The 17,109-nt window shown below is 38.0% G+C and overlaps 1 protein-coding gene across 1 annotated transcript in view; it reads right to left on the reverse strand.

Annotated features, from left to right (window-relative positions):
• The window catches only part of LOC136035358 (uncharacterized), a gene marked incomplete in the record, with an annotated part of 119,424 nt that overhangs the window by 33,655 nt on the left and 68,660 nt on the right, over positions 1-17,109 (reverse strand). The window contains 1 exon segment of the mRNA XM_065717108.1: positions 6,165-6,419. Within this exon segment, the coding sequence (XP_065573180.1) occupies positions 6,165-6,419 (255 nt within the window).

Here is a 17,109-nt window from a genome sequence, read left to right on the forward strand (position 1 = left end):
TGAGCTTATAGAGTCGCACCACTTGTTCCTGTTTCAAACCAAATAGCCAGACACCAAGACTCGAACTCGTGTTTTCACGAAAATGTACTTCAAGTAGAGCGTGATAACCAATCGGCTCAATCTAATACAAGCTTCTAAAAAAAGGTAAAACCTATTAAGAGTTTTCAGATAGCAAACTGGAGGAATTTGCATTATTTTAGGCAACGTAAATTTAACGCAAGAACCTATAAACATTGAGGCGTATATGGCCCAAAAATCCACTGAGGCAGGATAGAAGAGAAACAACGAATACCTGTAAAGCAGTCAAGAGAATGGTTGAAGAAACCTTTAGGGACTTTCACTCCCCTCCGCCTGGTATAGGTTTCAGAGCCCAGCTTGTAAGTTACAAATACCTCATTTTTCTAATTTTTCCGAATTACTACCCCCCCCCCCCCAACTCCACCAAAGAGAGCGGATCCGGTCCGGTTATGTCAGTCACCTATCTTGGACTTGAGTTTACTCTTTCCACCAAGTTTCATCCTGATCTCTCCGCTTTAAGCGTTTTCCAAGATTTCCGGTCCCCCCTCTAATGACACTGGATCCGGTAGGGATTTAAAATAAGAGATCCGAGTTTCGAGGTCCTTCTAAATATGAAATTTGATTAAGATCCGATAATTTCTTCGTAAGTTAAAAATACCTAATTTTTTTAATGTTTTAGAATTAACCCTTCTCCCCAAATTCCCCCAAAGAGAGCGGATCCGTTCCGGTTATGTCAATCACGTATCTAGGACTTATACTTATTTTCCCCACCAAGTTTCATCCCGATCCCTCCACTCTAAGCGTTTTCCAAGATTTTAGGTTCCCCCCCCCCCAACTTCCCCTTCACCAGATCCGGTCGGGATTTAAAATAAGAGCTCTGAGACACAATATTCTTCTAAACATCAAATTTCATTAAGATCCGATCACTCCTTCATAAGTTAAAAATACCTCATTTTATTTAATTTTTCAGATTAACCCTCCTCCCCCAACTCCTCCAAAGAGAGCGAATCCGTTCCGGTTATTTCAATCACGTATCTAGGACTTATGATTATTTTTACCACCAAGTTTCATCCCGATCCCTCAACTCTAAGTGTTTTCCGAGATTTTAGGTTTCCTCTCCTCAATTCCCCCCAATGTCACCGGATCCAGTTGGGATCTAAAATAAGAGCTCGGAGACACGATATTCTTCCAAACTTCAAATTTCATTAAGATCCGATCACTCCTTCGTAAGTTATAAATAACTCCTTTTTGTAATTTTCAGAATTAACCCCCCCCCTCAACTCCCCCAAACAGAGCAGATCCGTTTTGGTTATTTCAATTACGTATCTAGGACTTCTGTTTATTTTTCCCACCAAGTTTCATCCCGATCCCTCCATTCTAAGCGTTTTCCAAGATTTTTGGTCCCCCCCCAACTCCCCCCAATGTCACCGGATCTAGTTGGGATTTAAAATAAGAGCTCTGAGATACGATATCCTTCCAAACATCAGATGTCATTAAGATCCCATCACATGTTCGTAAGTTAAAATACTTTATTTTTCTATTTTTCCGAATTAACCGATCCTCCACTCCCCCCCCCCAAACGGTCAAATCGCGAAAACGACTATTTCTAATTTAATCTGGTCCGGTCCCTGATACGCCTACCGAATTTCATGGTCCTAGCTTACTTGGAAGTGCCTAAAGTAGCAAAACCAGGACAGACAGACAGACAGACCGACACAATTAACGATTGCTATATGTCACTTGGTTAATACCAAGTGCGATAAAAAAAAAAAAAAAAAAAAAAAAAAAAACTATTGTCAATCTTCAATTCTCAAATTTTTATTCCAGGTTCAACCAGTTTCCTCCTGCCTTTTTCCTTGCTTCTTGAATTTTCTTACTAACAAGAACAGTTTTGATGGTTGGAAACCTGTTGCTATAGGACCTAGGGTCAGCCTGGCCAAACACAAGCACGCATAAAGTTCCTAGATTGAGAGATGGATTGGACAATGCAACTGCAAGAGACTCTAAAAAATCCTTAAAATCAGTTGGAGAAACCGTGTCAGCAACAACGAGATCCCTACCGGCAAAGGCCAGCCAGATATCGCAACCGTTGTACAGCAGCGTAGATGGCAATACCTTTTAAACATCCTCCCCATGCCAGATTAAACTTCAAAAATACTCCTCCACTCAGACCGGAAGGCACCTGTTGCCGAGGAAGGCCAAAGAACACGCTCGGCAAGGCGTATGAGCGTGACAGAAGAGCCCTCCAGACGAGTTTTATTCCAGAGTAGGAATACATATACGCAGAGGTTCACATGAGGGAAGATTGGAGGCTACTGACCGACGCCCTGTGTGCCTCCAGAGGCACTAGAGTAACTAAGGTCTAAGGATCAGGCTAAAGAATCACATATAGGCTTATATATCTTATGCTGACAGAAAAAACAGGAAGAAACAAAAATGTCACAGCAAGGCTTGTTACATCAACAAGTCTGACATGGCAAGAAGATTAAGGCTTGTAACTCCTCGGCCAGCAAATGCCTGAGAAGGGAGGCACATTCTAGCAATGAGATTCCAAAACTGCTGACCACTTATGCTTGGCTTTTTTAAAGCAAAATAGGACTGTGACTGTCAGAAGACAATTAATAGATCTTGAAGATGAACAAAGTCTAGACATCTGAAAGTTTTGAAGTTTCCACAGACACTAAGATGAGTTTAATGGCTTGGGCTTGATTAAAACTCAAATAATAACTACCTGGATTCAATTTCAACTTGGGCTAATCACAGCCTTTGGTTTCATGACCAAAATGGGTTATGAGCCATCAGCTAGTCCATAGTATCCTGTTAGATGAGCTCAGAAACAGAGATGGGGGGGGGGAGACATTGACAGACTAAGCATCTGCGCTGCTCAAGTTGAGTCGAAAGTTTCCACAGTTTGAGATGCAGTGAGCCCTGCTAGCAACAAGAACAAAGGCAGACTTGACAAGTAGCTCTATTTATTTTTCTTATAGGATTGAGACAATATAGCTTAATCAGTCTGAAAAATATCCAAGTTTCCATAGGCACCCAGCAAAGTTTAAAATGCCTGGCCTTCAGTCCCTTGTTTTTTTTTTTTTTTTACCAAGTCCCAAGCCTCAAAAAAATTGTGAAGCGTTGTCCCACATCTTAATTGCCTAAACAAACCTTCCTTGTGAGAGCAACTGGCCCTTATATAAGTGAAAAAAAAATGCCCAAACTAAACATTCCTTGTAAAAGCAACTGGCCCTTATATAAGTAAAAAACTAGACCTACGTTGCCTGGGCAACGTGAAGTGTTGCGGCAACCTTTGTCCGGCTTTGCCGATTAAAGTGTTGCGAGAGCAACACTTTGGTTTTGTTTCTTCGCTATCGGTTAAATGCTGAAGTTGTCAAAACTATCAAAGCTTTCAAAACGGCATATTCAAAGAAGAACACAATCAGTAATCACATGATCAAATTCTTCAGCGTTGAAAAAACAACAGCAAAAGAATATCGGAAAAAGGGACTAAATTGAGTTTGCAGCCAGTTGAACTTTATCCTTTTCAATCGTAGACATCGTGACGGATGGAAACTTGGAACATCATCTTATATAATCTAGTTGGTATTATAAAGCTATCCGTAACTTTTCAGGATCAAATACCATAGATGTGCACCAATTTGCACAAATTTGTAGCCCCTCATGAACCTCCTCTAGCAACCCATTTTTGCTTACAAGTCCCTCTTCCGTGAGAGACAAAGAATAACACAATCAGTAATCAGATGATCAAAGGCTATTCCTCAGGGTTGAAAAAAAAAAAAAATATTGGAAGAAGGGACTAAATTGACTTTGCAGCCAGTTGAACTTTATCCTTTGCACACCATAGGCTCTGGCTCGAGGACAAGCAAAAACCATCCTTTTTGGCCCCAGGCAAGAGTCGTACGGAGCTTTCCAAAATATAATGTCATATTCATCAATCCGGCCCGAGGTCCACACTAACAGCCGATTATTACTTACTAGGCCCCTAAATGTCACTTTGCAGCCGGTTGAACTTTATCCTTTTCAATCGTAGACATCGTGACGGATGGAAACTTGGAACATTATCTTATGTAATCTAGTTGGTATTATAAAGCTATCTGTAACTTTTCAGGATCAAAATACCATCAGTGACCCATAAATTTCCTGTAATGACTCGCCATCCAGGATCGCTTATTATTGGATGGCGAGTCATTACAGGAAATTTATGGGTCCCTGATTCCATAGATGTGTACCAATTTGCACAAATTTGTAGCCCCTCGTGAGCCTCCTCTAGCAACCGATTCTTACTTACAAGTCCCTCTCCCGGGATATACATCCAAGTTCACCGGAAACAAATAATGGGTACACCAACTAGCAAAAGTTCCAAACCCCTTGTCGCTGAAGTCATTGTAGCCTAACAGCCGATTATTACTTACAACTCCCCTACATGTCTTACAATCGGGAACCAAGTTGTTCTTACCATCAATTACACCAGAAACAGATAATAGGTACACCAATCAGCAAAAGTTGCAAACCCCTCATTGCCAAAGATGATTATAAGCTAATAATCGACTGTTGCTTGGAAGTCCCCTACATATCTCACAATTGGTATCGGCCTATTTTTGGTTCAAGTGTGTACCTTACCACTGAAGTTGTCAACCCCTTGAAACTTTCAAACTGGTGTATGTCATGAAGGAATTTTTGTAACAAAAAATGGATGACATATACTTTGATCAGCTCATCAAGGTCTATCGATTGTCATTGAAAAAAAAATTCTATCTGTCTTAGTTCAAAAGTTGACTTTTTTGCCGGAGGCCAACTTTCTAACACCACCACTTAGAAAGGAGCAAAGGATAAGCTCTAATTTCTTTAGCAATGAGAGAACTTTTAAAGTTTAAGAGGTATATCTGATACCATTTCTCTATTGCAATCCCAAGTAGAAAAAAAAAGAATGGTAAAGTCAGCTGAAATCACGAACAGAAATGGCTATAAACAATAGATGGCAGCACTTTCGGACCCGTGGGAAAATCGCACTTTTTTGTTTCTGTAAATTTTTCTATTTATCACTCAAAGAAGATATATTAGCTGTGGGGCCGGGGAACTACCGCATATATTTAACACTTATAGATTTTAGTCCATCTTCAATTTGAAACTGGTGCCTGCCTGCTTGCCTGCTAGAACGGAGCTTTCCACTCGAAAGCAGAAACATGGTTTGATGAAACGAAAGCTTGGCTGCACAACTTCAGATACTCCTCTCTGACATAGGCTATATAACTCCACTTCACTTCGCACACCATAGGCTCTGGCTCGAGGACAAGCAAAAACCATCCTTTTTGGCCCCAGGCAAGAGTTCTACGGAGCTTTCCAAAATGTAATGTCATATTCATCAATCCGGCCTGAGGTCCACACTTTCCGTAAAAACCGCACAGGTTAGACCCTTACCAGTTTCCAGGAATAAGCTGAGATCGGCGGCATAGGAAAAAAAAAAAAAAAAAAAAAAAACGGGACAAAACCAAAGTGTTGCTCTCGCAACACAATAAATAAAAAAAAAAAAAAAACTAACAGAAGTCAAGTGAAAACACATTTGAAAAATGTGTTTAATTAATTAAAAACACAAGTGAAACACAGAAGTCATTTAAGTTATTGCACCTAAAATTGTATCTAGTGCTGCGAGACATTTCAGAAGAGATTAAAATAGAGCTTCCAACTTTTAATGCAGCTAGCAAAAAAAAAAACAAATTGCATGATTCACATACAAAAACAAACACATACTTGTAGAAAAAAACCAGGGGATATAATTTTAGCCTACAAAATTGTATTAGAAGGACATTCTTTCTGCTCTTCTTGCCCATCCCTTGTACCATTTGACTGGAGGAAATTCACTGTATCTGCTGAGCCAACAAACACTTTCAAGTGCAACATAGACAGTTTATGGCTACACCAAGAGTTTCAGTACAACTTGGAGGCATCCAAATCCTCAACTAGAAGATGACAAGTAACCAGACAATCAGCAAAAGTCAACATAGAGCTTAACAAGGATAGAAATCCTTATTTGAGGTAATTGATTGACAAGAACCATGCAGCATCAACACAACAAAGGTTTCCATGTTAAAAGAAACACATATTTTAAGAGTAAGCATATTTAGTGACAAACCTACCTGTTGAAGAAACCGGTAATGACTGTGGAGGAGTTTTAGATGGAGAGTCTAATAGACTAAGGTCATCAGAAGGTAAAGAAGAAAGTTCACTTAGCATTTCATCAGTTACAAATTCATCTATATCACTAAAATCATCATTCAAAACACAGGATTCATCACTTTTCTGATCACTTTCGGAGTAGTACCTTAAAACAGAGCTCAGTGGAACTGCTGCAGGATATTCATCTTCTTTGTGTCTTTCAGATAAGTCAATATCTGGAACAGAAAAGCAAAGTTAATTTACATCCATTAATGTTTACAAAATAATAAAAACTGCTATCTATAACAAATGTACATATTCAATTCTAAAAGTTTAGGCAAAACGCGAACAAAACTATAAATATGAGCATAAAATTAGCAACCTAAAATGTCTCTTTTTGTTCTATCATACCTCCTATGCTGAAAAGCTGCTATTCTTAACCTTTACCAAAGATTTCATAGTTCTGAGCAATTCACAATAGTTCCACGACATTCATTGTAAGAGCAAAATTGTTAAATTGCCCAAAGTTAGGGCCCGGTCAAAAGAGATTTAAAAATCTTAGAAGATTTATTCCTGAAGTTCTTTGCCTTTCCCTTAGAATAGCAGAATTGGATTGCCTTTTCTACTCCAGCAGATTGTTCAAGATTGACCTTTTATTTACTTGTTAATCAAATGTTAATATGTACTTGTTAATACAACCCACTGGTCTTCACTGGTCTGGCACCTGAATCTGCCAATGAAAACTAATCTTTTGTTGCTCCAAAGTAGCAACACTGATGTGTCACTACTTTTGCACAACTAGAGAAGATGCAAAGAGGTCTGAGCGGTTGTAGTAATGAGCTGTACCTTTTGCTCATTTTAGGAAAGAAGTGATAGTGAAATAACAACCCTCTGAAAAAAGCTAATATACTTATGTAGGATCGTTGTAGGGACATTGTAATTCGCAATTACTCTCTTATGAAAATAACAAGTTGCAAACGGTCGTAATTACTAGTTATTTACTACCAGTTACTAAAGTAAAAAGGTCTGAATACGCTCTTAAAATCTGCCAATGATCGGAAGAACTAGTAGTATGTTCAGACCCAGAACTACGATAGTTGCCTTGACTACAGTGATTTCAACCATTGTTCTGTCAAAGTCCCTGTGTCGAAATTAGGGTGGCAGTTTCTCACACTTTCGTGTTTTTGGTCATATTTTTTACCTTATTTTACTTGAATAATAGCCATCTTAAGGAAAAATCAGTTTTGCAAAATGTTAATAGAAAAGCATCAAATTAGATTATTCAAGTTCAAGGGTTCAACCCGATGTAAAATAACCCGATGTAAATAACATCGGGTTTTATACACCAGGAACATACCTAGGAACTTTTGGGGCCTAAGTCCATCAAAACAACAAAAATAGGCCTAACTTGTAAAAGCTGAGATGTAAATAACATCGGGTTTTATACACCAGGAACATACCTAGGAACTTTTGGGGCCTAAGTCCATCAAAACGACAAAAAATAGGCCTAATTTGTAAAAGCTGAGATGTAAATAACATCGGGTTTTATACACCAGGAACATACCTAGGAACTTTTGGGGCCTAAGTCCATCAAAACAACAAAAAATAGGCCTAACTTGTAAAAGCTGAGATGTAAATAAAATCGGGTTTTATACACCAGGAACATACCTAGGAACTTCTGGGGCATAAATCCATCAAAGCAGCAAAAAATAAGTCAAACTGCTCACTGGCATTTTTCTCTGTAGCTTCTGCTTTGATTCTGCCATCCGGTTTGTTATCAAACTATCCAACTATCAAGTGGCAAATCAAATTGGATAAAAATATCAGAAAGAATTTGGATTAGCTGTCTTAGCAGCCTACATATGGACGCAAAAGCAACCATTCGTCTTTTTTCTAATATTGGATTAACCCTGAATGTTGATAAATGCGAGTATCTGGGATTCAACGTAAAATCACCAGCTACAGTTTTTGCACTACCTTGTGGATATTATTCTATTCGATGTGTGATTGTTATTAGGCTTGCTATCCATATTTGTAGTACGCTCTCTTGGCTCCGTGTAAAAGCTATTGTCGACATTAAAAAAAAACTTCAGATGGGCTACGGAAAAGTCGTTGCTAATCGTGGTCGTTGCTCACGTCGAGCACTCACCTGTCTATATAGTAAATTTTGTAGCCACTCTGTCTTGTTTATGTCTGGTATTTATCCTCTGCTCCAGAAAAAGCAACTAAAATCAGTTCGAGTGATGTATTTTCGGTACCTAAAGTACCTACTTTATTTGCCTCGTTCTTACCGTAATCATGCCATTGTTAGTAAATACAGTGCTACGGATATTACTGAGTCATAGGAAAGATTAAATACTGTTTTAGCTGATAATGTTATTTTTCTTTAGGCTGTTTCCCCCCGCTAATCAGGTTGTTTTACTATTAGTGATTTTGCATTATATTGTGTGTTTTGAAGTTTGTTTATGTTTTTTTTATGGCACTTGGTATTGAACAAGTGACATATAGCGATCGCAATTTCTGTCGATATGTCCTGATTTTGCTAGTTGGGGTACTTCTAGATAAGCAGGTGTATCAGGGACCAGAGCAGATTAAATTAAAAATAGTTGTTTCCCCAATTCGGGCATCTGGGGGAGAATGGAGGAACGGTTAACTTGGAAAAATTAGAAAAAATGAGGTATTTTTAACTTATAAACGAGTGATCAGATTTGGAAAACGTGAAAATTGAGGTATGTTTATCTGTAGCGCTTAGAGTGGAGGAATCGGGATGAAACTAGGTGGTAAAAATAAGCACAAGCCGTAGATACGTGATTGACATAACCAGAACTGATCCGCTCTTTTTGGGGGAGTTGGGGGGGGGGATTAATTTTGAAAAATAAAAAAAATGAGGTATTTTTAACTTACGAAGGAGTGACCGCATCTTAATGAAATTTCATATTTAGAAGAATATCGTAGCTCAATCCCTTATTTTAAATCCCGATCGGATCCAGTGTCATTGGGGGAGCTGGAGGGGGGAACTGGAAATCTTGGAAAACACTTAGAGTGGAGAGATCAGGATGAAACTTAGTGGAACAAATAAACACAAGTCTTAGATACGTGATTGACATAACTGGACCAGATCCGCTCTCTTTTGGGGGGGGGGGGTGGAGGGGTTGGAACTAATTCAGTAATTTGCAAAAATTAAAAAATAAGGTATTTTTAACTTACGAACGGGTGATTGGATCCTAATGAAATTTGATAGAAGGACATCGTGTCTCAGAGCTCTTATTTTAAATCGTGACCGGATTGTGTTACATTTGGGGGGGAGTTGGAGGAAAAAACTGAAATCTTGGAAAACGCTTAGAGTGGAGAGATCGTGATGATATTTGGTGGGAAGAATAAGCACAAGTCCTAGTTACGTTATTGACATAACCAGACTTGATTGGCTCTCTTTGGGGGAGTCAGGGAGGGGGGGGGGGGTAAACTAGAAAAAAATAGAAAAAATAATGATTAGAAAAATGAGATTTGGAAAACGTGAAAATTGAGTATCTCCATTTTACGATTAGGTGATCGGATCTTACTGAAACTTGATATATAGAAAGATCTTATATCTCAGATAATCCATTTTCAATTCAAATCGGATCCAGGGACATAGGCGGTTGGAGGGGGAAACAGAAATCTTGGAAACTGGAAATCTTGGAAAAAGCTTAGAGTAGAGAGATCAGGATAAACTGGAAGGGAATAATAAGAACAAGTTCTAGATATGTGATTGACATAACTGGACTGGATCTGCTCTCTTTGGGGAAGTTGGGGGATTTCCAGTGCTTTGGCGAGCTCGATGCTTCTGGACACGTTAGGACGATGAAAATTGGTAGGCGTGTCAGGGAGCTGCACAAATTGACTTTATGACAGTCGTTTCCCCGATTCGACCATCTGGAGGGCTAGAGGGAGAGGAAAACTTGAAAAAACTGAGGTATTTTAACTTACAAATGGGGGATTGAATTTTAATAAAATTTGATATGCAGAAGTACCTTATATCCAGAGCTCTTATTTTAAATTCTCCCCACATCCAGTGATACTGGGGGGAGTTGGATGGTGGAGCGGGAAATCTTGGGAAACGCTTAGAGTGGAGAGGTCGGGATGAAACCTGGTGGAAAGAATTATCACAAATCCTAGATACGTGATTAACACAGCCGTACTGAATCCACTCTCTTTGGAGAGGGGGGAGGGGGTTAGGGGGTGTTAAGTCGGAAAAATTCGAAAAATTTTTTAACTTACGAACAGGTAACTGGATCTAATTAAAATTTGATATTTAGAAGGAAATTATGTCCCAGGGCTCTTATCTGAAATCCCGACCAGATCTGGTGACATTGGGGGAGCTGTAGGGGGAAACCGGAAAGCTTTGAAAACGCTTAGAGTGGAGAGATCATGATGAAACTTGGTGGGTAGAATAAGCAAATGTCGTAGATATGTGATTTATGTAACCAGACTGGATCTGCTTTCTTTGGGGGAGTTAGGGGGTCCAGTGCTTTGGTGAGTTCGGTGCTTCTGGACGTGCTAGGACGATAAAAATAGATAGCCGTGTCAGGGACATGCACAAATTGACTTGATATAGTCATTTCCCTGATTCGACCATCTGGGGTGCTGAAGGGAGTGTAAAAATTAGAAAAAATGAGGTATTTCTAACTTACGAATGGGTGATCGGATTTTAATGAATTATGATATTTAGAAGGACCTCGTGTCTCAGAGCTCTTATTTTAAATCCCGACCAGCATTAAGCCTCTAATTTTTCCTTTTAAATCAATTTATTGATTCTTATAATTTTGCTAGAGGTCATGTTATATGAGCTCTTGGCTCTTCTGACCTCGTCACAAGTGCCATATGAGCTCTTAGCTTTTGTTTTTTCTAGTACTCCACTTGTGTTTGTTGTTTTGTAGCGGGTTAAAAATAAATTATTATTTATTATTCAAGTGTTGGCACCACTTTTCGCAATATTGGCCGACGGCCATACACGATACTAGGATTGGACGATAGCTTTACTCTCGATATTTTGGATCAGGTTTCTGCTTAGTCTACCTGATTAACTCTTTACTTTGTTTAATTTCAGTAACAGAAATTGTAATTAAAGAGTATTTTGCATAATTTATTTTTAAACTTTGATTACTTGAATGGATATCATGAAACCCCAGACATGAAGTTATTCCGGCTCAAAAGGAGAGAAAAATAATTTACTGACTGGTTTTGCCAATTAAAAAAAGGGAACATTTCAATGTTTATCCGAGAGGTCAGTTCCATATTTCAGTGATCAACTGACCAGCTCTTGAAAACACTCTAAGAAGGGATGTCTCTTGTGCAAACGAACAGTAAATATATTTCTTACACCTCATGTAACGAGATTTTAGTGGATCAGGTTTTTTGGGAACTTTTGAGTCTCTATCAAAATCTGTAGAACCGTGATATATTAATCGGCACTTCCTTGTACCGATATGTAGAATATAGAACACACGTAACCTAAACAAACCTGTTCTAACATAACCCAACCCGAAATATAAACTAAATATTTAATTGAAATATAGCTACAATGTATTTTCCCACTGAGCCGAAGCTAATTGTCTGGCATAAAGGCAATGAAAAGCAGTTTTTGTCTCATATTCGCAATACAATTTCTCGCTTGTGTTCTATATAACAAGAAAGTACCGATTCAACTGCTGACGAAGCATGGAATTGGAAAGCCTGGGATTGACCGCTAAAACTTCGTCGTGTGCACCCAAAAATTGGTTTAATTCTATTGTGACTAAATCACAGGGACTTTCATGGCACTTGCATCCACTGAGGAACCTATCAAGGTCAAGTATATATCTCTTGATGTTTTACTCTCAACTTGGAGAGGGTCGTTAGGTAACATATGAATTTTCTTCAAACGCAGATCAATGTATGTGGTAATCGTGACGGGTATGACCTGATCAGGCTTACAAACCTAGAGGGTATTTTAGTCAGCAACGCTTTTAGAAGTTACTCAGCCACATTTGAGAGTCGTGACTAAACGTAGTTTGCGTTTGAGAGCAGACTGTACCAATGTAAGAGCACAAATATGGATGCTATGTATCAGTACGTATGAGTCAATGGAATAAATACATTATTCTTCTTCTCTTGGCCATTTGTGAAATAATTTTGCTACTACCTCTATCAACAGCTCACTGCATCCCCAAACCACCTGATGCAAACACTTCTAGGCACGCTCCTTCTCCACCCTGATATAATGGAGCGGCACAAGGATGATATTTGACCATCTCTCATGCCTCATCCGTAGGACAATATCAACTTTTCTATTATCATAGCAGTAGAAAGCAGGATTGAAACACATTTTTCCTACAGTTTACTGTTTGAGATACCGTCAGACAGCCTGGTACTTAAAACAACCCTTTGGCAATTTCTTCTTAAAGTATCAAGCAAATCGTCTTTCGACGTAAACAGTCTTTCGGAGCACCCATACTAAAGAACCATACTTAACCACTGTCATCAGTGGAGTTTCCAATAGTATATTCTTGGTTTGTAGACTTATCTTTACATTTTTCCAAACTTTTTCTACCTGTGAAAAGAACACCCTTGCCCTTGGCCTCGGCTATTCTACTTTTAACATTTCCACTGCACCAACCGTCTTTACTAATAATACTACCTAGGTGAGTGAAGATGTCTATTTGATCGACCTTCTTTTTATCCATCGTCATCTATTCACTCTCACTTATTCCTAGCCTTAGTGACTTGGTCTTCTTGACATTAATTTGCAAACATATTCCTGCGCACTAAGCTCTGAATGCATAAAAAAAACATTCATTTTGCGAACGTTTTCATCCAGGATGCTCAAATCATCAGCATAATCTAACTCCAAGAGATTTTTACATCCCCATTTGATTTCCTGTTCTTCTTTTGTCTTTGCTGAGCTCCTTACGACAAAGCTCATCAATATGAACCCCCACACTGCTTAACTCCGGATACGATGCAAAACCAATTACTAACCCCAGTCCCTGCTTTAACTGCAGCAATCTTTTTTTCATGCATAACAATAATTACTTTTTATTTATTTATATGGTATAAAATACAAGAATAAGACCTTCCCTAAAGGAGTTAGATGAATCAGGTACTTATCATTTATATTCATCTCATAATGAGAATTGGTCGACCCACCCTCTCCCTTTCCTAAAACCACACTGTTCTTTTCATAAGATTTGACCTACAAAATCTCTAAGTCTAAAAAATGTCATCAAGTAATTTGCTTCTTTCAGATATCAAGCTGATATTTCAATAACTACCACACTCACTCTTATCACCGTTCTTATAGAGTGATTTAATTACTGTTTTTCTAAAATGGCTAGGTACTGCCCCCTTTTCAAAACTATATTCATAATCTTCTGTAATTTATCTCTAGCTTCACAACCACCATATCTTAAATACCCATTTACCACACTATCAGCATCCGGAGAATAATTATTTTTTATTCCTTTTAAGAGCCAATTGTCACTAATACAAGATAAATCTTGCATCAGCTCTAAAGTGTCCAAAACTTGTTTATTCTTTTCCACATCTTTCCTTTTAACTATCTTGATTTAGCACATTATCAGAATGCTCTGAAAAGCCCTCTTTAGTACTTTTCTTGTCATTAGTTGTGGCACCGTTCCTATCTTTAACTGTGACAAGTCCAGATTGCCTATTCCTTCCCAATTTTTTGATATTACAGTACAGTATTTTACTAGTATGCAGTCTGGTTACATCTTCCAGAAATTCCGCAATTTTATCCATGGCCTTCATTTCACACCCCCCTTTATTCACATTCTAATATTTTCACATTTTATTTTTTTCATGGCCTTCATTTCACAACCCCTTCATTCACATTTTGATGCTTTCTGCTTTCTTTCTTTACATACCTTTTATTTTCATATAAATTTATCACTTAAAAAGTTCTTGTACAAATCTCTCCTCTTCATTAACCATTAAACATTTGTTGATAACTTTCCTATCTAATGCAGCATCAGCGACTTTAAAAACTATTTCCCTAAAATTGTCCCAATTATCGTCTATATTGTAAATTTTAGACTATCCAGTTTGGTATTTTACGGTTCCAAAAAATTTTCTCTCAAATTCTCATCCTGGAATCTACAAACGTCATAGCTTCTCCCCTTCCTGAACTAGATGGTGAACTAGACACTACTAAATGGTGGTCTTTACTTTAAACGTCAATAAAAGTATTCCTTTATACCCCAGTATCTTGTACCACTCATGCCAGTCTTTGGTTTAAAAGTACTTTTAAAGATTTTGTAAAAACATTTTGTACCTGCTATAAGCATACCCTAGAATTGATTTTGGATGGTACATATACTGTCAAAATGCCAGAAAAAAGATAAATTAAGAAAGTATATTTTTGGCCTCTAACAGGTAATAGGCTGATAGCTTAGCATCAAAAAAGATTTGTGTTAGACCAACACTGACGAATCAATTTATTTCAGGGCAGGGACAGAAGGAGGGCCCAAAGGCCCTACTCTACGTAGATACCTAGTACCTAACTAAAGCTGAACCTTTCTTTTGTTTATAGGTATCCTCTAGATGTCTTTTACTGGAAGGTGATTTAAAAGCTACTGTTTTTGCCAGGGCTGTCTTTTAAAAGTCCAAACTGTTATATATAGCATACAAAATGCTTCAAATAGGTAGGTCTATTGAATACTCGATAGAAGGAATTGAAGTTTTTTATGCGGGATTTTGCAGCATGTGTGGCAAAGATTCTAAAGAGGTAGGGTGAGCTATAAGGACATTCAGGCGGAAAACCATAAGTTGCTACAAACCACAAGTAGCCTACGCGATGGCTTACCCTAGAATTACCAGTCGGGAGTCCTAGAGGAGTGGAATCCACTCTAGGGCGTTGAACCCACTCCTGAGTTGTCCTAATTTTTTTGGTAAATCTGTGCTCAAAAATTAGTAAGAAGATATATCACATGGTTTGACGTTGAAAAATCCACTTTGGCCCTAATGCTGCCTTATCAAGATATCTGGGGACCCTTGTGCTTCTGTCTCAACGGTTTCCAAATATACTGGCTTCAGAGGTTTCATGAAAAATATGCAATTCAATCGAAAAGTCGTCCAAGCTCCCAAAAACGAAACAAGGTATTATGGTGATAGTCGGGGAGGAATATTTAGAGGGATTGACCTATTTTTGGTGTTCCATAAATAAAAATTCTTTAAAATCTAGACATATTGTTTAAAGAGCTGTGTAACTGTCGGCTTAATTTATGTGCTTTACCACATTCAAGCGTATTTGGCGAACGAAATTTTTCCAGGTTCAAAAACCAAAAAAACCAAACTCAGAAACAAACTGCTGAATCAAATAGTGCAGGACTTGTATACTCCAAGCAGAGCCGTTCCTAGGGTTGGTGATGTCCGGGGTAAATTTAATTAAAGCACCCCTCCCGACTCAAATAAGGCAAAATAAGCCAAATGAAAGTGAACAGTTTGAGCAAAGTGGGCAGCCTCCCAGCTGGGGTGCCTGAGGTAGCTGCTGCAGTGTTTGCTGCAGCTGTTGTAGCATGGGGCAACAGCTGACGCAGTTGCCCCATTCTCTTTAGAACGGCTCTGACTCCAAGTACTAAATTCATCAGTTAAACAGTTATTCTCTTTAACGTTTGTTCTTGGTTGGCCAAAAAACAAATAAAAAGTTACTTTTCTTAGTTTTTTTTTTGTTCCAGGTCATACAAAATAAGCTACAGCTTGAGCCTGAGAATTTGTTCGGATCCTGGACTACGGTAGTTGACTCGACTTACTGTAAAGCCAACAATAGAAAACTTCGGTTAAAGTTCTGAACTATAGAAGATAGAACGATCAAAGTTAATAATTAATAGTAATAATGTAATATAATCACTATTATTAAAGCTTATTAATACATTATAATTAATACTATATTATTATTGCTAATATTGTCAATGTTTTATAGTTAACAATATAGTAATAATATTTATAATTATTAATATAGTACGGGAAAAGTCAGCTAGAGTTCGAGGGCAAATAGTAAGATTAGCTGTGAATAGGGCAGGGGGAACCATTGAGGTTGACTGTAGTCCAACTATAATCAGCTAAAGTTCAAGGTCCGCACACATCTAGAAAGAAAAGTATTTTACCTCGAGGTCCAAATTTATTGCAAATGGTGTAATTATACAGCGTGGAAAACTATACACCATCATAAAAATAATACGGTTCAGCGCATGGATTTGCCATAGAAAAAAAAAGTTAGCAATGCGGAAAGTGTGTCATTTTTCGGAAGCGTTACTCATTTTGTGAAAAATTTTAGGCTTACGGTTGCGAATAATTGAAATGCCGACATGTTTTGAAATAAATATATGGCCGATGATGACCTAGATGGTTCTGAAATCGAGTATATTGAAAATATGGTAAAGGTCCAGAATAGCAGCTCTTTAGATGAAGACACGCTAGAGCAAAAAGGAAGAAACTTTTTCGTTCACGTTTTGACAATTTTATCCCCATCCCCTCTCCCTGAAAAAAAAACAAAAAAACATAAAAACAATGGAAAGAGAGGAAATATGTTTCACTAATATGTATTATAAAATAATATTAATGAACGCTACTTAGTAATCTTTTATGCAGCACATTATAAAATGAGAGTTAGATAATTTTGTTTAGTTTTTAAATTGCCTAGGGCTATATGAGAGCACTAGAGGGGGGGCTAGGGATTAATTGCCAAACGCACTAACATAACCATAAAAATTCACAAAAAATTAGCAATCTAATTTTTTTTTGTTCTAGAATGTCTCCTTCTGGTAAGCCACGTCTACCAAAAATATTGTTTAACCCGTGTTGCATAACGTGTGATCATCTCTGCAAGAAAAAAAGCAAGATTTTACACATTGTTTATTTGAATTTTTTAATGCTTGGAACAGACTCACAGAA

This window comes from Artemia franciscana, chromosome 14 (genome assembly GCF_032884065.1).
Source record: "Artemia franciscana chromosome 14, ASM3288406v1, whole genome shotgun sequence".
Lineage (NCBI taxonomy): Eukaryota > Metazoa > Arthropoda > Branchiopoda > Anostraca > Artemiidae > Artemia > Artemia franciscana.